General features: G+C 42.1%; 2 protein-coding genes and 1 long non-coding RNA gene across 7 annotated transcripts in view; 2 read left to right on the top strand and 1 right to left on the bottom strand.

The window, feature by feature from the left end:
* Window positions 1–11,370, top strand: part of LATS1 (large tumor suppressor kinase 1) — a 36,898-nt gene extending 25,528 nt beyond the window's left edge. For 3 of the 4 annotated variants that reach the window (XM_084777982.1, XM_084777983.1, XM_084777984.1), the window contains 4 exons: window positions 842–1,424; window positions 5,948–6,130; window positions 6,332–6,438; window positions 7,547–11,370. In XM_084777982.1, the coding sequence (XP_084634108.1) occupies window positions 842–1,424; window positions 5,948–6,130; window positions 6,332–6,438; window positions 7,547–8,056 (1,383 nt within the window). In that variant the 3' untranslated portion in view covers window positions 8,057–11,370. Of the gene's footprint in view, window positions 1–841; window positions 1,425–2,519; window positions 2,603–5,947; window positions 6,131–6,331; window positions 6,439–7,546 lie in introns of those variants that run through there. The other variant, XM_084777985.1, reaches the window with a different exon arrangement.
* Window positions 1–15,449, bottom strand: part of LOC311595365 — a 40,018-nt gene extending 24,569 nt beyond the window's left edge. The window contains exon 1 of the long non-coding RNA XR_014778414.1: window positions 15,301–15,449. This is a non-coding gene — a long non-coding RNA (uncharacterized lncRNA). The remainder of the gene's footprint in view (window positions 1–15,300) is intronic.
* A 98-nt stretch (window positions 15,450–15,547) lies between these two features.
* Window positions 15,548–26,527, top strand: part of KATNA1 (katanin catalytic subunit A1) — a 29,706-nt gene continuing 18,726 nt past the window's right edge. For both annotated transcript variants that reach the window (XM_084777995.1, XM_084777994.1), the window contains exon 1: window positions 15,548–15,733. The gene's annotated coding sequence lies outside the window, so the exon portion shown is untranslated. The remainder of the gene's footprint in view (window positions 15,734–26,527) is intronic.

Genomic DNA, 26,527 nt, shown 5'->3' with positions numbered 1-26,527 from the left:
AAACGAAGGTCACCATGACTTCTGTAAATTTTTTTAGCCTCTGAGAACATGTAGAGGTCAGAGGACAACATGAAGGAGTTGGTTTTGTCCTCTTGTGGGTTTTAGGGATCAAACTGGGAGAGTCAGACTTGGCCACAGGTGCTTTTACCAGCTGAGCCATTTATTAGTTTCCTTGCTCTCTGTCTCTCCCTCCCTCCGTCCCTGTCCCTGTCCCTGTCCCTGTCCCTGTCCCTGTCCCTGTCCCTGTGCCTCTCTCTCTCTCTCTCTCTCTCTCTCTCTCTCTCTCTCTCTCTTCCCCTCCTCCCTCCTTTCCTCCCTCCCTCCTTCCTTTCTTCCCCCCCCCTCCTCTTTTATTTTGTTTTTAAGAATGATTGCACCAGGAATGAGTGAAAATTTTTCTTCCTGTGAAAGATAAAATCAGGGGGAAAATATCTGAGGCTAGACATTCTACAGAAAGGGTGTAGTGAAGGCACTCTAATCCTATAATCCCATGCATGGAGAGAGTTGAATGCATGGACACAGGCACTTGTTTATTGTATATGGGGAAGCTATTTCCTGAGTGCTTTAGAGAGGGATAGAAGCCTGACTGTTGGTGCCCTCCTTCTTCTTGCCCTCCACAGCTGGATTTGCATATATTCTACTCACCTTGCATATTGTTTACTATCTCTTAAGCTTGACTTTGATCATTAATTTTTCTCTGAAATACATTCTAGAATTCTAACATGCTTTATTAAAAATCATTATGCATTTAACTTTCAAAAATATGCCTGAACTGTTTTTTTAAAGCTGTGTCTTACTATTCAATACAATTCCTTATTTAACCTCTAGTTTATTTACCTAGGTTGGATTATCTCAAGATGCCCAGGATCAAATGAGAAAGATGCTTTGCCAGAAAGAGTCTAACTATATTCGTCTTAAAAGGGCTAAAATGGACAAGTCTATGTTTGTGAAGATAAAGACATTAGGAATAGGAGCATTTGGTGAAGTCTGTCTAGCAAGAAAAGTCGATACTAAAGCTCTGTATGCAACAAAAACTCTGCGAAAGAAAGATGTTCTGCTTCGAAATCAAGTGGCTCATGTTAAAGCTGAGAGAGATATTCTAGCAGAAGCCGACAATGAATGGGTAGTTCGCTTGTATTACTCATTCCAGGATAAGGACAATTTGTACTTTGTGATGGACTACATTCCTGGGGGTGATATGATGAGCCTATTAATTAGAATGGGCATCTTTCCAGAAAATCTGGCACGATTCTACATAGCAGAACTTACCTGTGCAGTTGAAAGTGTTCACAAAATGGGTTTTATCCATAGAGATATTAAACCTGATAACATTTTGATTGACCGTGATGGCCATATTAAATTGACTGACTTTGGTCTGTGCACTGGCTTCAGATGGACACATGATTCCAAGTACTACCAGAGTGGTAAGTGAGCTTCCATTTAACTCACCATAATATCACTTATTTATGTAGTACAATTTAAGATGGCTTCGACACTTAATGAGACCAGTAGACATAAGTTGGTTCTTAACTCTCTTATTAAATTTAGGTGAATCCCTTAAGCATGTACATTTATAAAGTCAAAGAGTGTATAAAGTTTACTTCTAAATATTATTAAAAATTTAAAAGTAACTACTACAAAACTTTGTCACTTTTTAAATGTGTCAGTTTTTCACTGGGCGGAGGTGGCGCATGCCTTTAATCCCAGCACTCGGGAGGCAGAGGTAGGTGGATCACTGTGAGTTCAAGGCCAGCCTGGTCTACAAAGTGAGTCCAGGACAGCCAAGGATACACAGAGAAACCCTGTCTCAAAAAAAAAAAGTGTCAGTTTTTAAAATACTTTTAAAATAAAGTTTCTCTGCCCACCAAGATAACCAATAGTAGTTGTTAGATGCCCTTAATTGTTATTTCCCCTTCTCTCCTCCAGAGACATCCATTATGTATAACTTTGTAATCTGTTCTTTTTTCAAATTTGCTGCTGCTGTTGTTTCCCAGGCCCCTTGCCTCCTAGATAAGTACTCTACACCTGAGGTATAGCCTCACTACCTATATTTTTTATTTTGAAACGAGATCTCAGTGGGTTGCCTAGACTACAATTGAACTTGCACCAGGTAGCTCAGACAAGCCTTCAGCTTGGGTTCCTCCAGCCTCAGCTTCCTATGCAACTGTGCTACTAAGCCTGGACCTCATATTCTATAGCATTGTGTGTTATATTTGTCAGCAATATATCACTTCATTTTTCCCATTCTTGATACTATTTAAATATAATTCTCTATGTATTCTTTTTTGCTTACTACTTTTGTTTTTGAGGTTTTTCCATTGTTTTTATTGCTATTTAGAGTTCCGTACATGACTGTCAAACAACCTATTTAACCCTAACCACATGCACATGATTCTGTTTAACTCATATGACACTGAAGCAGAATGAAGACCTGAGACTTAGGAGAAGTAACTTGTCCAAGGTCAGACAGAAGTTAAGTGTAAGGGCTAGGATTTGAACCCAGGTTTGTCTGATTACAGGGCCCATGTTATCTCTACCAAACTGCCTCACCAAGAATCCTTCAAGCGCTAATGGAAGTGTAAGTTGACCTAATGCTTGTTAAATACTTAACTATAACCCAGGTGCTTTACATATAGTCTAACCTAGTGCTTATAAGCATCCTCTAAGGTTCGCTTTCTGTGAGCACAAGAACATTGACTTCCTTCCTTCTTTTTCATGTATTTAATTTTGAGATGAGTACACTACATAGCATAGGCTATTCTAGGGTGAGTTCAGACCCACAGTTCTCCTGCCTCAGCTTCCCAAGTTTGGGAATTAAAGGTACCCTCTTCCACACCCAGCACAGTCAGTGGACAGAAGTAAGAGGTCTCCCATATCTAACTCTTATTTCTGATTCTCCTCAAAAATAGAAATCTGAAGCTCTGTCCCGGACTTTTTATTGAAAAATGTTCTCTGGAAATGAGAACTATATTTTTAACATTTTATTTTTAATATTTATTTTATGTATGTGAGTGCTCTATCTGCATGTACACCTGCATCCAGATGAGGGCAGTATAGAGGTGGTTGTGAGCTACCATGTGGTTGCTGGGAATTGAACTCAGGACCACTGGAAGAGCAGACAGTGCTCTTAACCTCTGAGCCATCTCTCCAGCCCCCAGGAACTATAGTTTAATGACATTTTCCAGATGATTATTACAGTTAGGTTAATTTCAGATACATAAGTGGTTTTAAATACCCTATATGTGTTAATGGCTTTCATGTCTCTCTTTCTAGAAATGGTCTCTCCTGTTTCCAATACATTTCAAGTAGCTATGAAAACTTACAGAACTGCCGCAGCTGTCTGCCCAGTTCCATCCTTCTCTGTTCTGGAACACTGTAGCACTGACCCTTGCCCAGCTGCCTGAGCCTCTGCAGCTCCAACCTTACTGTCCTCAGCCAAGCTTCCTGCAGTTGCCTAGTTGGCCTGTCTCTCCTGTTCTTCCACAGTCTACTCTCCCCAGCACAGCAGCAGGGTTCTTCCTGCTACAGCCTCCATATACTGTGGGGGCTTCTTCCTTCAACCATGTAGCAGATCTTTTTGTTCCCTTGCTTCAGACTCTGCTGTGTCTTCACTGTAGATCTGTGTGTCGCCCTTGCTTCTCTCCCTTATCAACCACACTGGACTGCCTTCTGTTACTGCTTCTTTGTGGAAAGCCTGGTCTTGACTTTCATATGATCAAGTTCTTTTCTTGTTTTGATTTTTGTTTTTTGTTTTTCGAGACAAGGTTTCCAATGTGTATCCCTGGCTGTCCTGGACTCACTTTGTAGACCAGGCGAGCATCAAACTCACAGGGATCCACCTGCCTCTGCCTCCTGAGTGCTGGGATTAAAGGTGTGTGCTGCCATGCCCAGCCCCATGATTGAGTTCTTACGTTTTACATTTTACCAAATATTACTTTCTCATTCAGGCACCTTTGCCATCCAGTCTAATGTAACTGTCAAGTCACATTGTCTCATCACTTGAATTGTCTTTATAGAATACTCAGTGTGTCTTCTTTTCTGTGTTCTCTAGACTGGTCTTGAGTACCTGAGTTCAAGTAATCTTCCTGCCTCTGCCTTCTGTATAGCAGATACTAAAGGGGGCTGCAAATTCATGCCATGCCGTGTGTGTGTGTGTGTGTGTGTGTGTGTGTGTGTGTGTGTGTGTTGCTGAGGACTGGCACCCTGGGCCACTTCCATGCTAAACATGTGCTCTCCCTGAGTCTACCACCATGTATACCCTCATATCATCATTGTGAGTTTTTTGGGTTTTCCTTTCATGTGTATGTAGTCATGGTGTATGTACAGTTCATGTAGTTATATGACCATGTGGGGGCAGAGGTCTATGTCAGGAATCTTATCTTTTAATCTTTACTTATGTTTATATGCTGTAATTGTCTATGGATACAGTTTGTACATGGCAGGATGTTTGGAGATCAGAGGGCAACTAGTAGGAGTTGGTTCTTTGTTTCTACCATGTAGGCTCCAGTGATCCAGCTCAGGTGGTCAGGCTTGGAGGAATGCCCCTTTCCCAGCTGAGTCTTCTCCACAGCCCCTGTCTCTGCCTTCCCTCAGGTGGGGTCCCAGCACCTGCTTTTTATAGGGTATTAGGGATCCAAAGTCAGGGCTTAAGCTTGTGCAATGGTCGATTTACCAACTGAGTTTTGTTTTGTTTTTTAATTCTTGGTTTAAAAAAACTGTTATTTTGTGCATGTGTGCATGTGGAAATCAAGGACAACTTGCTGGAGTTGCTTCTCTCAATTACCACATAATTCCTGAGGACTAAACTCAGGTCCTGAGGACTGGCTGTCTTGCTGGGTTGTGTTTAGTTTTCAAGACAAGCTCACTACTACCTAACTCCTGTTTCCTGGACCTCACTATGTACACCAGGCTCTCCTTGAACTCACCGAGGTTTCCCACGTGCTGAGATTCAAGTCATGCTACATAGCATTGGTTGAGGCCAGTCTGGGTTATGAGAAACATGGAAAAAAAAAATCAGGGCTGGAGACATAGGTCAGCACTTCAGAATGCACACTGCTCTTGGAGAGGACCCGAGTTCAGTTCCCAGAACCCATGTCATTAGATCACACCTGCCTGTATCTCCAGCTCCAAGCCAACCTGAGGCTGCTGACTTCTGAGGGCACTGTACTCAGTCTTGTGCATATGCCCACACGTATGCACACGATTTTTCAAATCTTACAAAGAAGAAGAATTACAAGAAGCCAGCAAAGCTGTGGTGTGGTTACAGGTGTATTCCACCAAGCCAAATTATTGCAGTTCTGGGCATGGAACCCAGGCCTAGGAAAGCACTTAAGCAGCTGAGAGCCACCCAACCCATCATCACTAGGTTTCTTTCTTTTATTTCTTTCTTTCTTTTTTAAAGATTTATGTATTATGTATACAGTTTTCTGCCTACATATATATACCTGATTGCCAGAATGGTTGTGAGCCACCATGTGGTTGTTGGGAATTGAACTCAGGGCCTCTACAAAAACAGACAGTGCTCTTAACCTCTGAGCTGTCTCTCCAGCCCCTTCGCTGTGTTTCTTATATGTATGTTTGTTTGCTATGCTTCTTCCCTGTTAGAGTGTCTGAGTGAAGACTTTATTTCCATCTGTTGAATTGACCAAATTGATCAAATGTGTTTAAAACTACCCCCAGGAAAAAACAGCAGGGTAATCTGAATGAGATACTTTCTCCTACCTACTCATTACATTGTTATCATTTAGCTTTGAATAAAGTATTGCGTTTACAATTTTTCCTATTTTAAAACTTTTCTATTGATACCTCAGCAAGCAGGCTGTCATCAGTGATAGTAATGCTGCCAGTGATTTGGTGTCCTTTGAGCATCACTTCAGGGAAAGTATTTTTAGCTTTAATCCTGATAGACAAACTTGAAGTGTACTTATGTCCTTCTTGCTTTGTACAGGGGATCATCCACGGCAAGACAGCATGGATTTCAGTAACGAATGGGGAGATCCCTCTAACTGTCGATGTGGAGACAGGCTAAAGCCACTAGAGCGGAGGGCTGCACGCCAGCACCAGCGATGCCTAGCACATTCTTTGGTTGGGACTCCCAATTATATTGCACCTGAAGTGCTACTACGGACAGGTAAAGCATGTATTTGGTTCATAAATAATTTGTGGTCTTTTAAATCAGCCAAACTCACATTAGAATACAACTTATTTCTTTCAAGTTTAATATAAAACTGTTCATTTTGCATGATAAATTGTTGACTTAATGCTAATATTTGTATTCTGAGCATTTCTAAGAGTGTTCTTGTGAATAACTATATAACTTTGGTACCTTTAGGCTATACACAGCTGTGTGATTGGTGGAGTGTTGGTGTTATTCTTTTTGAAATGTTGGTGGGACAACCTCCTTTCTTGGCACAAACACCATTAGAAACACAAATGAAGGTAAGGTATAGGACCTGCACAGAAGACTGTCAGCCCTTACACCACAGACCTTTATGTGTGCTCTAGGACCTAAAAGGGCATCTTCCCAAAACACTTGACACAGGAGTATTTCACATTCTTTCAGATTTTGTTTTATGTAGAGACAGTCTGTCGCCCTGGTGAACTGGAATTCACCATATAGACTATCTGGCTTCAAACACTGAGATTTCTTAGGAACAGCTCCTGGATGTAAGCATGAAACATGCATTCATATATTAAATAGCCTGAAGGTAATTTTATATAATAGTTGTAGTGCTGTTTGGTTTGTTTTTCTTGAGTGTTAGGGTTGCTAAACCAGTGCTCTACTACTAAGCTGTAGCCCCAGCTCCCTGTCAGTTCTTTTTGGATGCAATCAATACAAGGCAGGTATAGAGCTTCCTATTTATAACATATCAACTTTTAAGAATTTTTGTGGGGCTAGCGAGATGGCTCAGCAGTTAGGAGCACTAACTGCTCTTCCAGAGGACTCGGGTTCAATTCCCAGCACCCACATGGCAGTTCACAGCTATCTTTAACTCCAAGATCTGACACCCACAGACATACATCCAGGCAATACACATAAATTTAAAAAAAAAAGATTTTTGTATTTTAAAGTTATTTCAGATTTTGAATTTTAAGCCTAGCACAATTTTAATTCTAGGACTTGATGGGCAGAGGTGGATTTCTGTGAGTGCCAGGATAGCCAAGGCTACTAGACCCTGTCTCAGAAATAAAACAGCCAGCCAGGTAGCAGTGTCACATTCCTTTAATCCCAGCACTCTGGAGGCAGAGGCAGGCAGATCAGTATGAGTTCAAGGCCAGCCTGGGCTACAGAGTGAGTTCCAAAACAGACATGGCTACGAATGGAAACCCTATCTTGAAAAAAAAAAACAAAAAGCAAAAATCAAACAAAACAACCTTACTGTGAGTCTTCTCAAGAGGAAAGGATAGGAGAAAATTACTTATTACTAAAGGTAAAATACCATTCAAATTATTCAGAAAACCAAGTAACCCAGTAAGACGTTTGGCATAAACCTTGGGAAGTTGTTGTTTTTCATCTCTCCCTAATTTTTAAAACTCTTCTCTAAAGGTTATCAACTGGCAAACTTCGCTTCACATCCCTCCTCAGTCTAAGCTGAGTCCTGAAGCCTCTGACCTCATCATCAAACTTTGCCGAGGACCAGAAGACCGCCTTGGGAAGAATGGTGCTGATGAAATAAAGGCTCATCCATTTTTTAAGACCATTGACTTCTCTAGTGATCTGAGGCAGCAGTCTGCCTCGTACATCCCTAAAATCACGCACCCCACAGATACGTCCAATTTTGACCCTGTTGACCCTGATAAGTTGTGGAGTGATGGCAATGAAGAGGAAAGCATCAGCGACACTCTGAACGGATGGTATAAAAACGGGAAGCACCCTGAGCATGCTTTTTATGAGTTCACCTTCCGGAGGTTTTTTGATGACAATGGCTACCCATATAATTATCCAAAGCCTATTGAATATGAGTATATGAATTCACAAGGCTCAGAGCAGCAGTCTGATGAAGATGATCAACACACTGGTGCTGATATAAAAAACCGTGATCTAGTGTATGTTTAACACTCTAGGAGACATTTGTAAGAATTTACAGAAAGGCCTGAAATGCAGGGTATTTTGAGGTTTTGAGAAGATTATGCAAATGTGACAGAGTTTGCTCTGTGTACAATATTTTATTTTCCTAAATTATGGGAAATTGTTTTAAAATGTTAATTTATTCCACCCTTTTAATTCAATAATTTAGAATAAATTGTTATAAGGAAAGTAAATTATGGACTGAGTATTATAGTCAGTTCTTGGTACTTAAAGTACTTAAAAAATAGTGCTCTGTTTAAAAAGAGAAGCCTGGTATCTATTTGTATATATGCTAAATAATTTTAAAATTTGAGAGTTTTTGAAGATTTGTGAAAGACATTTTTATCTTGCTTTAACCAAATATGAAACATATCCATAGTTCCCTTATAACTTTGGTTTTAGATCACCATAAGCTAAAGAAATCAAGCCATTGCTTCTGAAGTATTCCTAGGTAATGCTAATCTGGAGGCATTACCTGGAACCACAGAGAGCGAGCAGAAGCAACATGTTCACCAGAAGTAATGCAGTTTACCCCTTCCCCCCACATACATCTTTAACCTAGAATTTTTCTCTCAGTTACCGGCTTTAAAAGAAGCCAGAGCACTACTAGTTTTGTCTCCCTATTGGTATTAATGCTGCTTCCAGTTTTTGTCTTGTTGGGTTGTTTTGTTTTGTTTTGTTTTGTTTTGTTTTGTTTTGTTTTGAGACAGGGTTTCTCTGTGTAGCCCTGGCTGTCATGGAACTCCCTCTGTAGACCAGGCTGGCTTTGAACTCAAAGAGATCCGCCTGCCTCTGCCTCCAGAGTGCTGGGATTAAAGGTGTGAGCCACCACTGCCATAAACTGAATTTTCAAATACTGAAAAATAGGGTCTGTAATATTTTTATCTTAAGCTTAGAAGAAAAATTTCCATGTCCTAAGCAAAGAAGTTATTTTCAGTTTATAAAATTTGGATTAGAATTTATGTGGATATACTCACTAAGAAAGTACTTTTTCCAGGGGCTGAGGATATAGCCCAGTAGTAGAGCACTTGCTTAACATACACAAAGCCCTGGGTTCAATCCCTAGCTCCCTGCCCCCTAAAGGTACCTTTGAAGTACAGTGACCAATCTTGATTGTATTATCAGTGCTGTAGATGTCCTCTTTCAGAACAGTGCTACAGCATGAATTGTTGGCAAAGGAAAATGTAACTGTTTGGCACTATTATACCTAAGAGTAGATTAATTGGTTAAAAATAATTATTAATTAACTCTTAATTGGGATGACCATTCCTAATTAGAAGATACAAAGTGGTTTAGAAAGTTAAGACCTCCTAAGTTATTAAAGATTTATGTCCTATTTTTATAATGTTTATGTTCTAAGGAACAATTGTGGATTCATTACAAAATGCATAGTAACATCTTTTAGGAAGAGTTTGGCTGTATTCTGACCTTAGTAAAGTTTGTATATTATTTCATTTTATTATCAAACAATGTTACTGGATAGGAATGATACTTACCTATCCAGCTTTCTCCTAAAAGACAATTTGTTTAAAACCGTAGTACAGTACAGTATAGTAAAATTAAAGGCAAAGCTATTTGGTTGAATTGGAGAAAAAGAAAAAAATTACTAGCTTACTCTTTCATGTTGAGCTTAGAACCTGTTACAGTGTAAGAGTGTGCCCTTGGGGCTACTAGTTCTTTTGAGATGAAGGCTTTGTGAACTCTGGCCCTAGTGGAAAAAAGAGCATATCAACACATACACAGAAAGTGCTGCATGCATTTTGAGGAGACCCTGGATGTGATAAAACCTCACAGACAACAGGCTAAAGACCTAAATCCTATAAGTAAATTGCTATATTAAACTGAGAACTTTATTTATTGCACAGTACTCAGATGAGCACATTTATAAATAATGACTTGTTATTGGAAAGGTTTGTAGCGTGCGATGTGATGACCCTGTGAATACTGGCACTACACTGACATGTTTTAAACACTATTTTGAGGGCACTGAAATGTTGTGTTTCTGAAAGATTTCTAATGAGAACTATAAGAGAATGTGCTATCACTAAACGGTCTTTAAAGCACAGAGCAGTTGAATAGTCTTTAAAAATCCTATGCAAAACATATGTATTCAAGAATGTTTGACTTGGCTCCCTCTTATTAAGATAGCCCTCTTGTTCTCTGGGTTTCTTCACTCAGATCAGCATTTTCATTTAGTGGTTTTACTCCTGGATTATGGTGCAATAGAATAGAAAACCAGCTTAATCGTGTTCACACTGCAGGACAGCTGAGGTGCTGTCTCTTCCTCCCCACACCCACGCTTCCTCAGATGTAAACACTACAGGTCCTATGTCCTTCCACACATTTGTCTGAGGCAGTAGACAAGCATTTGGTATCCGTGGTTTTAGTATTTTATACACAATTTTACTATTTTGGAGACGCATACTGGTTATTTTACTCCCTGACTATATCCAGTTCTTCCAGCCTAGAAGCTGGTGCTTTCTGAGAAGACAACGAGAACAGCGTAAAAACCTGGACACTCTTAACTAAAACGGGCAAAGACACTGCTCTCCAAGCTCTCCCTCAAACTGGCCGTCTCGTGTTCTCGCCCCCATGATGCGTATCAGTAGTATTTATAAAACGCGTTATGTAATTGTACATACTGTTGTGTATTGTTCAGTGACATCCTGAGGCAGGCCTTGTTGCTGTATCTGTCCTATCTTCCTATTTGTAATAGAAACTATAGAATGTATGACTAAGAAGTCACTTTGAGATTGACTTTTTAAAAAAAGTTATTACCTTCTGCTGTTGAGAAGTGCAAAACTGTGAGTGGAAATGTTCTATTTTGAGTTAATATGTTAGAAAGTAGAAACACAGTGGGAGGAGTTTTTAGATAATGCTGCTGCTGTTACCCAAGGTACTTCAGAAAATTTTCTATAATGAACAAAAGAATCCCTTTGATATTTAAAGTAAAACAGTCTGTTTTTTTTTTAATCTAAAGTGTAATTTGGGTCAACCTATTGGTATATTTGTAAAGTGCCTTAGTATATTCCTTTGTGGAGGGCACTACCCAGTTTACTTTTATATTGTATTATGTATATAAGTATTTTGTATTAAAATGGAATCAATCCAACACTACCATTTTATAAAATAATGCTTTGCTAGGGAAAAATTACAGCTTTGCAATATAACAACTGTTTTGCATATCTCTGAATGTAATAGAACAAATAATGAGTCTGTTTTTAATGAATCCATATGCATTTTCCTAATCATTTCCTCTAGTGTAACATTTGCTGGGATAATAAAAACTTCAGATCTTTTAACCATGTGTGGAGAGCTGAATCACGTTGTTTCCACTTTGCTTTGTGGGGCGGGGCCCACGTGCTTGGGGCACAGGGCAAGCTTCAGGACTCATCTCTCTCCTTGACTGTGTGGGTGCTGAGCTCAGACTTGTACATTCAAGCATGGTGGCAAGAGCCTTGACCCACTAAGCAATCTTAGCAGCCTGCCTTTCCTTCTTTCTTTCCTTCTCTTCTCCACCTCCCCTTCACATTTATGTGTTGTGTGTATGTGTGTGCACATGCCACAGCATGCATGAGAGATCAGAGGATTTGTGAGATTCAGTTCTCCCTATGAGCCACATGGCTCCTGGGGATCGGATCCAGTTATCAGGCTTAGAGACAATCACCTTTACCTGCTGAGCCATTTTATTATCCCAATTTTTAACCTTTTTTTTTTTTTTTTTGAGAATTTAATTTTATATAATTTCTTAAGGTTTTTTTGTTTTTTCTTTTTTTTTCTTTTCTTTTTTTTTCTCTTTTTAATTTCTTAAGTTTTTAAAAATTAGAAAGAATTCTATCACTCCTCCCTCCAATTCGCAATGTATGCCCTCCTTGTGTGTTTGTTCCTAAATAAATAAATACAACCTGCTCAGTCCATATAATATTATTGTATGTATATGATTTCAGGATGGACCTTTTTTTGGATAACCAGTTAATGTGCTTTCCCTGGGAAAGACTTTCTCCCACTTGCAACATTGCTTACTTACCTATAGCTCTTTGTCTAGGTTTGAGGCCCCATGAGATTTGCCCATCTGTGTTAGCATGTCTACTGGTGTCATCCTTGTTCCAGCCTAGTTTCCTACATTCAATTTCCATTTTGTTTAATCTTAGAAAATTTATGATTAAAAACTTTGATGCTTTGGAACTGATACGTGTATAACAATGATAGTACAGTTGTGTAGTTAAGACAAATCAGCTATAGTAGGATGTAGGGGACATTTCATTTTCTCTAGTGGAAGTAAAAATCAGTATTTAAAAATGTGTTCCTTTATATTTCCATTTTATTTTTATTTATTTATTTATTTTTGGTTTTTCGAGGCAAGGTTTCTCGCTGTCCTGGACTCACTTTGTAGACCAGGCTGGCCTTGAACTCACAGCGATCCGCCTGCCTCTGCCTCCCCAGTGCTGAGATTAAAGGTGTGCACCACCATACCAGGCTTTCCATTTTATTTTATACATTTAAAACAATGTATGTATATACATGTGCTAAGGGGCCAGGAAAAGGTGTTGGGTCCCTTGGAGCTAGAATTACATGTAGTTTTTGATCTGCCTAATGTGGGTGCTAGGAATTCAACTCCAGTCCTCTGAAAGAACAGCAAGTACTTTTAACCTCTTACCCAGTTTCCAGCCTTGTAATACCATTTTAAAATTTTTCTCTCTTTCTGTTTTTTTAAGATTCATTCTCATGCAACTCAGGTTGGTTTGGAATTTAGGGAGCTGAAGCTGGCCTTGCACCTCTGAGGCTCTTGTTTCTACCTACTGAGTGGTAGACACATGTTTGCTGTCCCATCCAGACTCTAAAACATTTCCCTAAGTAAACTCTACATTAGTATCATTAATATATGTATGTATGTATGTATGTATGTCACTGGGCATGGTGGTGCACACCTGTAATCCCAGCTCTCTGGAAGGCAGAGGCAGGCAGATCTCGAGTTCGAGGTCAGCCTGGTCTACAACGCAAGTCCAGGATAGCCAAGGCTACACAGGGAATCCCTGTCTCAGAAAACAAAAACAAAAAAAGTATGTGTGTTTGTGTATAGGTGATATATAAATATATATATTTATATATATATTTGAGTAGCATAACTATAGATATTTTAGGCCCACCAGCCACATCATCTCAGCTTGTTGCTGATGTAAAAGAATCTCTATACAAGGTCAGGCTGACCATAAACTATGTTTATGATCAGCATACCCTATGGCTTTATTAATCAGCAGAAATTCCCCAACCATAAGCCCAGCTGCTCCCAACTGCCAGTCACACCTTCAAGGTCAGCGAGAACTTTGTTAGCAAAATAACTTGAGTCAGAGCTGACTACCCTGTTCCACCATCACCCTTCTGTATGAGATAATTGCAGTTTTTACCTTTAAATATGCAATACAATTTCCCCTCAAGGACAAGATTCAGATCCCAAACTGGCTGCCTCCCTGAGCTCAGAAAATAAAGCTTTCATTTTAAGCTTCTAGATCTGAAATGAGTTTTCTCGGCTTCCACTCCAAACCCAACAATACACACACACACACACACACACACACACACATTGGTGTTTTGAGACAGGATTTCTCTGTGTAATCCAGGCTGTCCTGGAACTTGCTCTGTAGACCAGGCTGGCCTTGAATATAATTTTTATATTATATATATAATTATAATTTTTCGATGTTCTCTCAAATCAGTTGAACACGAAACATTTCAAATGTTCCCAATCTGCTTGTTTCTCAAAAAGGGAATAAAGGTTGCCAGATATGTTTGAGGCATGGATGGCTACTGTCCCCAGCATCCAGTGTTTCACCATTCATTCTGCTACCCAGATACCCAAAGCATCTTCCTGGGTTTACAATCTGGGCATAACTCTAGGTTGTCTACTGGGGAAGGTTCAGTTTGCTCAGCAGGGGGAAAAATGGTCTTCGGTAATAGGTTTTGAATGGAGCCGGTCGTTCAAAAGAGCACAGATTACTGGGGATGAAGGAGTTAATTGGAGTTATGCCATGGACAGACAGATGGGGGAAAGAATGGCATGGGAGTCCAAGGAGAGCTTAGGACCCAGTACTACAGAGAGACAGCACAGTATGGTTCCCTAAAGAGAATGGAGCCTCCTCTTCCAGCTTTTGGGGGTTGAGAGATCATAGCAGGAGCCTGAAGGCAGGTTCCAATTCTCAGGTCGGATCCAGGAAAGAGGCTGCGGGTACTGGATGTGACAAGCTCTTGATGTGGACTCAGTAGCAAGTCTGTTAGCTCTGGGCTCTGGACAGTGACTCAGCAGGGTGCCTGCCAGTATCAGCGAGGGGATCTCTGAGCTGGATTCTCGTAGTGCGTGCTTACACCTCTTGATCTGAGGCTGGATGACGACAGAGACTCTCCTTGTGACCCTGTGACCAGGTCATCTACGAGAGCAAAAAGTGCTCCAAACTCTTGAGACATCAATGTTTTCTGGCCATTGTAAATGCAATGGCCAGAATTGTGTTTGGAAGGAGGTAGTTGTTCTAGGTATTTGTTGCACTAGGAGCTGGGGGTATCACTCCTATAGTAGTTCGTTAGCATGTACAAAGCCCTGGGTTAGATCTCTAGCACCACAAACCACATGGGGCGGGGCATATTTTTAACTACTGCCCTATGGAGGTGGGAACAAAAGGATCAGAAGTTTGGCGTAATTTTCAGCTACAGATGAAGCTCTATGCTTGCCTGACCCCTCTATCTAGAAAAATGTATTTGTATTTATTGAGCTAGTGGAATTATTTTCCTGAATTGCAAGCGAGCAAGTGAGCGTGCGTGCGTGCGTGCGTGTGTGCGTTTGTGTGTGTGTGTGTGAGACTATGTAGCCCTGGCTGGCCTGGAACTCACAGAGATCCATCTAACCTGCCCAAGCACTAAGACTAAAGGCAAGTAGCCATGGCTGGCATGTTTTAATGTTAGAAAGTGAAATACATTACCTGTACCCTGAAAGGGAAATGTGTCAATGACTCTTTTCTCCCCATAGCACTGTCTAGTACGTATCTGCAAACCGTGAAACACACACTACTTTTTATGATTATACTAAAACGATAGTCCCCTTTTTAAAAAATAAAATTCCACCGGTAGCGTGTCTTGAGGGTATTCGTGTTACACGATAGCATGGGTCCCAGGTTACATATTCTAAGTACCGGATTCTAAAGCAAGATTTGTCATAAACGAACTGCTTGACCACTGACACTCACCTGTAAGAGAGCCCCTGACCTCCTAACCTCAGAGCAACTTAGTGAAACTCTATGAGGATGCAACGTGAGAGCCTTGGGAAGAGATATTTAGGTCCACAAGGTAAGTACTGAAGTAGGAGAGGCAGCACCAAGCCCTTCGCCACGCCTACTCCTAGTCCTTAGCCGCGCGGACTGCGCAGACGCACCCGGAGCCTGGCCACGCCCCTCCGCAGGTTCCGCCTGCGCGCGCACGCCCGCGGAGCCTCACTTCCGGGGCGTGGCCCCGCGGGTGCGGGCTTGGCAGTGGGCACTGCTTTAAGTGGGCCTGCCGGGTTTGACTTCAAATTGGCTGCGGAGCTGGAACTGCGGCTCCCGCGGGCCTCGGCTGTGCGGCTCCGACTTCTTTCCCCGCCACGCGGCGGGCAGCGTGTCTCGGAGCCTCGGGCCGCTTCAGGTGAGTGCTCGGGCCGGGGAAAACCCGGTCCAGCCTCGGTGCGCAGCGCTAGCCCGACGAGCCCTCCTGTGAGGCCACCTCCGGCCCGGGTCAGTACAGGTGTCACCGACCCACGAAAGCGTTTGAAGCTTTCACGCCCCCGTCCCGAAACCTCCGCCCTGTAAAAAATGCCCAAAGCTTGGACGTTGGGATTCGGCTTCTTTGCGTACAGTTTGTTATGTTGTTGTTGTACTGCTTTTTAGTGGATTACTTATTTTTGTTCCGTTTCTCCTTTGTATTTGTCTTTATTTTTGGTTTTGAACTTTATTGCTAATGTGTGAGTATAGTCTAGATAGACGTGGGCGCGCGAGTGGAGGTCAGAGGACAGCTCTGTGGAGTTGGTTCCCTCCATCCACAACTACATGGGTCTCAGGGTTGAACCGGGGTCGCCAGGCGTACTGGGCATTTAAATGCCTTTACCAACTGAGCCGACTCACTGGCCTTTGTTTTTGTTGTTTAAGTGTGATAATATTGATGTTCGTTCTTTCCGTCTGTGTTTCTGTCTTATTTCGAGACAGGGTTTCTCTGTGTAGCTCTGGCTGTCCTGGATCATACTCTGTAAACGATACTGACCTCAAAATCAGAGATCCACCTGCCTCTGCTTGCTAGTGCTGGCATTAAAGGTGTGCACCTCCTTGAAGTTAGTTATTTCTTATTTTAGCCCAGTGTTCTCCCGAAGACTCATATATGGCCCTTTCGGTTTGGCGCTGTAGAGAAAATTTAACCCTGGAAGCATTTGCTTCGTTCTGTATGCGGCAGCAAAATTGCATACAAACGTGTATGCACGTTGCCAGCCTTATTTGTTTGAGACAGTAGCCAAAGCTAGCCTTGAACTCCTGGTCCTCCTTACTTCTGCCTTGTACTGGGATTACAGGCAGCTTCACCACACCCAGTTCAGACCTTTATTTAGTAACCATTAGTACTTTTTATGTAATTAACTCCCAGCAGAACAGTGATGTCCCTCTCTCTTGAACATGTCCACTTATGTCTTCCATTAAATCATACTGTTGTGTTGTATTATTAGTATGCCCGGCTAGCAATCAATCAAGACCCAGACTTGTTATATTTTAAAATAAGCCAAGTTGTTTTAGTTAACCTAAGACAGGGCAGACATTAATTCTCTAAACTACTTCCCATAGTGGGACACGAATAGGATACCTGCCCCAATCCCATGGCAACTGTATCTCATAACTTCTATCAAGCTACCACCCATCAATAATCTCAAATACTTGGTTAATGTTCTTCATCTGTGCCAAATCTCCATCCATGCTGGCCACATGCTTTTCTTCCATCTAAGCCATGGCAGCCGGCAGCCTTCTCTTCTGTTCTGGTACTTCTTCCTCTTACTCAGCATTTTTTGTCTCTCCAAGCCCAGGAACCTTAGCCACACCTATCTCAGTTGCCCTGCCCAGGTGGGGTGGCCTTTTATTGGTCAAAAGGTGGGTCACAGAGACAGTAAGCAGGAATGAGCATCAAAATACATCAGACCAATCCCCAACATCATACCTTTAACTCCTGCTTGAAACATTGATGTTTCAGAAGGTGTGCACTTAGCAGGTGTCAAGAAAGATCGTCACACACTAATGAGCTAAATGTATCAGTATCCTGTTTTCATTTCTGAAGGAGATAGTTTGGTGATTAATAAGTTTTCAAATCAAGAAATAGCAAAAACTACCTCCTACCGACATTGGCAACCTGTGACCTGTATCGTGCTTTGAAAAAATTGTCCGTGTTGATGTGTTGATCAGCTTTCCAATCTCATAGAGCTCAAAAAGCTATGTGAACCTTTATGGCATTTATTATCCAATAAGGCTGTTAGACTTGTGTGTGTGTGTGTGTGTGTGTGTGTGTGTGTGTGTTGGGAGATGGACACTTGTGAGACTATGGCATTTATTATCCAAGAAGGCTGTATGTATGTGTGTGTGTGTGTGTCTGTAAATAAAATCTTCTAAGGATTCTGTATTTGATTTTGAAACTAGTACCAAAAATTCTGATAAGTAGTAAGGATCAAAAAATCTCATTGAATTGACTGTGTTGTGTTTCTGTTCAACAACAACATGTTGGTTGTTTTTTTTTTTTCTGCTTGACTGTGAAAAAAAATAGCATGTCAAATCACTGATCCATGTCAGTAGCATGCTAAATGGGTTTTGCTGGTGCTGTCTCTTGATAGGGCTTGAGTGTGGCTTTTAAGTTGTTACACTTACTAATCTGTTTCATTCAGGATGAAGGGTTACAATACCTATAGAATGGGTTTTGTTTTGTTTTTTCTGAAGAGGTTTGCATGTTTAAGTATGCATGGGCCTTTTAGTAATAATAACTTTATTGTGCTTCAATATATATCATATGATTATAAAGGTTTTTAAAAAAACTATGCTGTGCTTTAATTGTTCTTTGGGGGGACCTGCCAATTTTTGGGCTGATTGATAGTTGTTAGTGACTATGTAAATTGTCATGTAGTTGTTTTCATGTTCCAGAGGTAAACGTCCTGAAATTGCTCGTCTGTCTCTAGCACCTTTCAAAGTACTTTGTTTGGCAAGTCTGACAACCCAATTTCAAATCCTAGAACCCAGCTAAGGGTGGAAAGAGAAAATTGACTCTTCTGACCTCGAACATTCGTCCTCCCCCCCCCCCACCTGCTCTCTCTCTCTCTCTCTCTCTCACACACACACACACACACACGCACACACAAATAAAGTTAATTTTTTTTTCTTTTTTTTAGTTTTTTGAGACAGGGTCTCTCTGTGTTAGCCTTGGCTGTCCTAGACTCACTTTGTAGACCAGGCTGGCCTCAAACTCACAGCGAACCGCCTGCCTCTGCCTCCCAAGTGCTGGGATTAAAGGAGGGCGCCACCACCGCCCGGCTTAATATTTTTTAAAACCCACAAATTTGCACACACGGTTTATTTAAATGCTTTGAAGAAGATGCTGAATAAGGTTTTTAATCTTGTTTCTTTTTAAAAAGATTTTATTTGTAAGTGTGTGTGTGTGTGTGTGAGTGTGTGTGTGTGTGTGTGTGTGTGTGTGTGTGTCGGGGAATGGGCACTTATGAGAGTCTAGGCGCCTGAGGGAAGAACATGTCAGATCTCACAGAGCTGGAGTTACAGGCAGTTGTGAGCTGCCTGAGTGTTGGTGTTGGGAACCAGACTCAAACAAACTCTCTCTGCAAGAGAGTAAGAACTTTTAGCCAGATGGAGAGCCATCTCTCCAGCTCCCTGTTGTTTTCTGTCTGTTTACTTGCTTTAAAAAATTATCTTGTGTATTATATCCCAACTGCAGCTTCCCCTCCTTCCCCTAGCCTCCCCCAACATGTTTTTTGTTCATTGTTGTGTTTGTTTTTTGTTTTTGTGGGGTTCTTTTTGGTTTTGTTTTGTTTTAGTTTTAGTTTTTCAAGATAGAGTTTCTCTGTGTATCCTTGTCTGTCCTGGACTCATTTTGTAGACCATACTGGCCTCGAACTCACAGCGATCTGCCTGCCGCTGCCTCCCAAATGCTGGATTTAAAGGCGTGCACCACCATGCCTAGCTTGTTTGTTGTTTTAAAGAGTCATTTATTTTTATCTTATGCTTATGAGTTCTCACTGCATGGATGTATGTTCGTTGTGTATGTGCCCGAGGAGGCCAGAAGTGGGCATTGAGTCCCCTGGAACTGGAGTTACAGGCAGTTGTGCTGCCTTATGAGTGCAGGGAGCTGACCCCAGGTGCTCAGCACAGGGGCTGGAGAGTTGGTTCTCTCCTTCCGGATTACAGGTCACACTCAGGTTGTTAGACTTGGGGTCAGGGGCCTTCACCTGCTAAGTCATCTTGCTGCCCCAGGGCAGGCTTTCATGTGTTTTTGTTTTGGTTTTGGTTTTTCAAGACAGGGTTTCTCTGTGTAGCCTTGGCTGTCCTAGACTCACTTTGTAGACCAGGCTGGCCTCGAACTCACAGCGATCCGCCTGCCTCTGCCTCCTGAGTGCTGGGATTAAAGCTGTGTGCCACCACCGCCCGGCTCTTTCATGTGTTTTTAAGTTTTCTTTTTTTCCCAGGGAATACATTTATAGATTGATTATTTAACTTTTAATTCTTTTTTAATTTTTGTTTTGACTTTTTTGCAGTACTGTAGATCAAACCCAGGGCCTGGTACATGCTAACCTGTCACTCACACACTGAACTACATCCCTGGTCTATGTAGATTTTAGAACTCCTCCTATTGCAGAGGTAGACTTCCTGAAATTGCTTGTTTGTCTCCAGCTGGTTGAGAGTACTGTGCCAGGCAAAGCTGACTACCTGAGTTCAGCTCCTGGAACCAGCTCAGGGTAAAAAGAGGATCCATTGGTTGTCTGTCTGTCCTCTGACCTCCACACATATGTCATGGCACACATTTTCCCCCTTACGAGTTTATTGCTAGTATTTGCTTATTTTTGTGTGTATTTTGTGTGTCCTGGACTTACTTTGTAGACCAGGCTGGCCTCAAACTCACAGAGATCCACCTGCCTCTACCTCCCAAGTGCTGGGCTCTACTTCTGTCTTTTATAGGAAATTCTTTACAGCCTGGTGCTCCTTAAATATTTCTTGAATGGGTGACCTGTGCATTACAGTAAAAATGGCAGTTCTCAGATGTAAATCAGGGAGAGCCTCAGCTGGTTGGCTACATCTTAGTGCTCCTCTTCTGGAGGTCTTTAGTTGCTGGTTTTTCCAATTGTACATGGATGGAGGAGTTACTTTGCTCTTTGTAGAGGGACTTTTTCAGTCACATATTAAGTTTGATTAAAACAGCTGTAAGTTTTTGTGTGTAATTAAATTTATGCTTGAATTAACATTTCCTATTGTAGCTTGTTCAATCTGAATAAATTTAGTCATTTGGCTAAATTATAATCAAGTCTTATAAACAAAACAGCATGTTGGGTGGTGTACAAGAAGGGCTTGAATAAAATGAAGCAGCAGATTGTCTTTCTAAGAGTTAAGAGTCTGAATCTTGAGGCAACTTTTTTGGAGGGTGGTGGTGTTACATTAACCTTGAGACAGTAGGGAGTGTTAACAATTAATAGTAGTTAATTTTTCTCTATTAGCCTTTTCCCCTTACATAGACTGTTTTCCTCAATTACCGCCAGTTTCTATGCTACATAAACCCAGTTTCTGTTCTCCTGCACTGGAATTTCTGCCATGATAAGGAAAATTGAAGAATGACATAAATACAAGTATTAATATTCTGGCTTAGATACTGCTGCAGTAATAGAACACAATTACTTATATCTGACAGTATATCCATAAACAGTTTGTTTTCTTTGATAGCCAAAGACTTAGCATGTCATCTGTTAATTGAGTTGACTTTATATTATTTGTTAGAAAATATTAAGCTGGGCATGGTAACTCAACATCTGTAATCCTGCCACTTGGGAGGTTGAGCAAGAGAGTTATTGTGGGTTCTAGGCCAACCTGAGCTAGTATGAAACCCTGCTACTCCCCTCCCTGAAGAAAAGAAAAAGATTTGGTTTGAAATGAATTCTATCTGACTAGAAAGAAAAAATCAAAATAGTATACCATTGAAGAAGGCTAGGAATAATTCCTATGATCTTTGAGCCCTGAACCGTGACCATTGAAAAAAAAGAGAAACTTGCTATCCAAGGCCAATGTCTCCTGGTGAAAAAGCCTAAGACCCAAGGTGGCCCTTAGGCCATATGAATAAAGACACCAAATCCTATTAATATTTCAAAGCTCAGGCCTTAGCTGGGCAGACTCTCAGCTAGCTCATATAAGTTAACCCTACCTACCACCTAGCCCCATCCAGCCTCGTGGCCAGCTATACCTTCCAAGCCCATAGTCACAGCTGTCTCCTCTCATGTCTCCTGGCAAAAAGGCTTTCCTCTTTCTTCTTCCCAACCTAGAAGTCTGTCCTTCCCACTCCCTGCCCTCTTGGCTGTCAGCAACTTTTATTATCCAATTAGGGTTAATTTGGGAGTCAGGGTTTACATGATATCATTTTAGATATGTGAGAATTTGCTCATGGGACAGTAAGGATGGTGGAGGGCAAGCAGTTAACATTTGAATACATAGTAGCTCCAGACCAGCCCCAACATTCAGCTGTGCACGTCCAGAGCCGTCCAGGCTCCTCTCTTACCGTGCTGCTGCCCAGACTAGGCATCACTGTAGGGCAAAGGCGGCTTCAGAGCAGAAGTCATCACATAAGAATCAAACGGGCCTGGAGAGATGGGTCCTTCTTCCAGAGGACCCAGGTTCAATTTCCACCACCCTTGTAGCTGCTTACAAATGTCTGCAACCTCATTGTTGGGGATCTGATGCGTCCTCTGTCCTGGGGGCACTGTATGCACTTGAGGCACATACATTCAGGCAAAACACCCAAATTCATAAAATAAAAATTAAAAAAAAGAAAAAGAAAAAGAGCCAGGCGTGGTGGCACACACCTTTAATCTCAGCACTCAGGAGGCAGAGGCAGGTGGATCGCTGTGAGTTCGAGGCCAGCCTGGTCTACAAAGCGAGTCCAGGACAGCCAAGGCTACACAGAGAAACCCTGTCTCAAAAAAAAAAAAAAGAAAGAAAAGAAAAGAAAAAAGAATCAAGTAATAATCCCAGCTTGGTGGGATGAAGGAATGTAAGAGTTGTGGGGATCAGAAGCTAGATCGGGGGACGAGGGCTGTGGTTAAGGCAGCCCTAGCAGCAGTGCTGCATTGAAGGTTACCTAATTCACTCCTGGGCTAAACCTTCTAGACCCTGTGTGTGTGTGTGTGTGTGTGTGTGTGTGTGTGTGTGTGTGTGTGTGTGTGTGTGTGTGTGTGTGTTGTGTAAGGTTACCTAATGTTTAAGATTCCTACTTGTAATGCACCTCAGATAGTTCTTTCTCAGAGGCCTGGATATCGCTCAGTAGTAGAGTGTGGAGCACATTCGAGGCTCTCCCTGGCTTTCACCAGCAGGAGCCAAATGAGAAAGAGGGCGATTGCTCAATTTTCCCTTGTTTTCTTTATCAACTTTGATGTGACTGGAATTCTTACTATTTAGAAGTTGGGTAAAATGTACCCACACAGGCTAAGGAGATGGCTCTGTTGGTAAAGTGCTTGCCGGGTGAGAATGAAAATCTGGGTTGGGGGCTGTGTGTGGTGGCTCCCAGCACTGGGGAAGCAGAGGCAGTCAGATCTCTCTGAGTTCAAGGCCAGCCTGGTTTACAAAGCGAGTCCAGGAAAGCCAGGGCTACACAGAGATAGCCTGTCTTGGGAAAACAAAGAAAATCATGATTGGATCCCCAGCAGCCGCTGGGTACTTAGGGCACATGCCTGTATAATGTTAATGCTGGGGAAACAGACAGAAGGATCCCTGAGACCTGCAGTGCAGCCAGGCTAGCCAGTCAGCAGTAAGCCCTAGGTTCGGTTAGAGACCCTGTTTCCAAAAATAAAGCAGAGAGCATTTAGGAAGAACTCTAGGCTGTGTTCACTCTCTAACGCTGGTACTTCCCCCATCACAATCCCCCGCCACCCCCACCCCCCATGTAGAAACCATTCTAAACTTTTTATTTTTGTTTGGTTTGGTTTGGTGTGGTTGGTTCAAGACTGGGCTTCTCTGTGTAGTCCTGGCTATCCTGGAGCTAGGTAGGCACTGCCATACCTGGCTAAAATTTTATCTTTTTAATTAATTTGTTTTATGTATATGAGTGCTGTATCTGCATGTACACCTGCAAGCCAACAGAGGGCATCAGATCCCAGTGTAGATGGTTGTCAGCCACCATGTGGTTGCTGGGAATTGAACTCAGGACCTCTGGAAGAACAGACAATGCTCTTAACAACTGATCCATCTCTCTAGCCCTAAGTGAAAGAAAGAAAATATTCATTTCCTTTCTCTTAAATTGTGTTATATATTCATTTTTACTTTTTTTTATTGCTTATACATCTTTGTGGTTTTTTCATAATCAGAAACATAACAAATAATTTTTCTCAATTTTTCAAAGATTCAGGTTTTATAATTCTTTTCCAGTTTAGGGGATTTTCTCTGTTTTTAATAAATTTGGCCATTAACTTATTTCTATATTTTCTTACATTTTTAGCTTGCTACTAGCCTTTTTCCAGTTTCAAGTTGGTAGCTGCTAGTTGTGTATGTTCTTTCTTACAGTTTTGGGTGTGGAGAATTTCTTACGTGGTATTAACTCCACTCCATCGTTTTGATACTGTGTGCTTGCCCCAGGCCGGAGCACCCTTCTCTAAGCACTGGCTTTCTCAGTTGTCCTGACAGAGAGAGCTCCTGAAGAGTTGCTGCACTCCTGCTCTTATCCGCCCCACAGTGACGGTCCTGCTGCCTGTGTCCGGCACTGACAACTGCTGGGCAGAGGGGTGGGGAGCTAGATCGCCAAGAGAGTGGAACTTAGAAAACTCACTTAGTTCTGTTTCCTAGGTGGCTACTGCTCCTCCCCCCCCACACCAGGACCCAGTCCTGTCATTTTGCTGGTTTTCAGAATGTTCTGTGGTGCCAGGTCTGTGACCCTGCCTTAACTCTTCTGTGACTCCCTAGGGTTGGCTCTCAGAAAGGTTGGCATCTATCTTGGCTTGCTGTCTCTTCCTTGTGCTTGGAACCTGAGTCTGCTAATTAGATGAAAGATTTTGAGGTTGATAATTCTAATACAGTACCTAATACATAGCCCATGACGTGCTTCAATCAAACCTAGCTGAGAAAAGGAGCAGCAGTTGTTCTCTGGCTGGGTAGAGGATAAGAACCCTGGGGCACAGCAGAGAATGTCACTTGAGGTTGGTGTGACCCTAACGTCCTTTCTCTTCAGCCGAGGTTGTAACACCTCCTAAACCTCCCGTAAGGTTTCTTTTGTAGAACACAGTACTAGCCTCATGTGCTCTGGCAAGTAGAGTTCATCCTTAGCTCTTCCCAGCTGACATTTTCTATTGCTTCCATAGTTGGGCTACTTGGCAGATAATCTTTGTAGTCCAGCTGAGTAGTTGGTCTCACTGATTCCTGGGATGCCTGCCCACCCACCACCATCGTCCTTGCCCCTGCCCACTGACCAGTCTACTTAAAATTGTACTGGAGAAATTTATTTGATTTTTTTTTTCCTCAAAGAGGTCCTTTTCCAAAAGTAAAGAAAATAAGAAAGATTGTCTTTAGTCTAGTGAGGCATGGTGGCACATGCTGGAATTCCCACCACATGAGAGGCTGAGACAGGAAGATTTCTAGTTATGGGCTGGGCTACATAATAAGTTCCAAGCTTGTCTGTCTCAAAACACTAAAAAGGAAAAAAAAAATCATCAATTAACTCGGTCTTAGCTATGGACGACATGACTCGTCAAGAAGCACAGTTAGTGTGGATAGCTTGGACAGAGTAAGCTGGGGTCAGCTCCTACATGGAAACTACCCTGGTCTTAAAAATGTTTATTTCATGTGACTGTGAGTGTGCATACATGCACATGTCTATGCAGTGACAGTGAAAGGAGGTCAGATGCGGGCATTGGCTCTCCTGACACTGTAGTTAAAGCCAGTTTGTGAGTGTGCAAGAGCAGTAAGTGCCCTTAACCACTGAGCCGTGCTCCAGGTCTGCAGTATCCGTTACTACCTGGGAGCTCCCATTCGGATAGTCTACTGATGTACAAAGGAATGAAACACATATCGCCCTCGTACTTCTCCCTCCTCTCAGTTTTCCTGTGATCCGTCTGGTCACCTTGCTGCTTCCCCAAGCCTGAAGTGCCACACATTGTAGCGTAGCAAGCCGCTGGCTTCTTTCCCCACAGGGTTGCAGGTTTGCTTTTCTAGTCTCATGGCCACCACCCTCATCCAAATCATCCCACTTCAGACCATGCCGCCCCTTCCAACTGTCTTCCACTGTTATCTGTACGCAACAGGTAAGCAGTCATGGCCACCATGATCAAGTGCCTAATTCTAATGCTTTATTTATGTCCATCTCCACATATCTATGTCCTCCTACTAAATGCAAATAACTTAGTTCTTATGTGCAGAGACTGTTATTGAAGACATACTTAGCTGCAAACTAGTATAACCAGCCCACTTTGATGTCCAGCTCAGGATCCTCCTTCCTTGGACCCCAGTTGCTGGTGTTAGAAGCCTGAGTTGTCGTGCCTAGTGCCAAGTTACTTATTTTTATTTATTTACTTGTGTTGAGGATTAAGTGTAGGACCTCCTGAATGCTAGCCAAGCACTCCTCTGTTGACCAGTATCCTGAACACCCACATTTTTGCTTGTTTGTTTACTCAGATATGTGGTTTGACTGACTTGCTCAGGCTCACATTGAACTTGCTGTGAAGCCAGACTGGCCTCAAACTTGTGATCCTGCTGCCTCAGCTCCCAAGTAGCTGTGATTACAGGCATGTTGTTTTGTAAACACAATCCCAATTGTTCAGTTTCACCAATGAAGGCTCAGGAGCCAGATTCTGGAGTGAAAACTTACTAGCTCAGAGAGGTAGAGAAAGCACCTGCTGACTTTCCACTCAGCTGATGTCCTAGAAGGAAAAAGCCCTTCTTACTCAGCTCACATCTCCATGCTGTCTTAAATGCCCTTCAACTCAGTGTCCCCTTTCTACTTCCTGCGTGTCTCTCTATTTGTCTTCAGGACTTCCCTTCCCATGTTCACTTCCTGTTAATCTGGTTGCTTTTTCTAACTCTTGACCTAGGGTTAACTTTATGTAGCTCTTGGATTAAAGGAGTGTGCTAGGGCTGAGCCACACCACAAGTACTTGTTTACAGTAAACAGAAAGCTCTAGGATCAAAAGCTAAGCCATACCCAAGATGTTTCCTTAAGGATGGAAATTGTAGGTGT

The sequence above is a fragment of the Acomys minous genome (genome assembly GCF_964271855.1).
Source record: "Acomys minous genome assembly, chromosome: 3".
Lineage (NCBI taxonomy): Eukaryota > Metazoa > Chordata > Mammalia > Rodentia > Muridae > Acomys > Acomys minous.
This window is presented reverse-complemented; position numbering and strand designations above follow the sequence as displayed.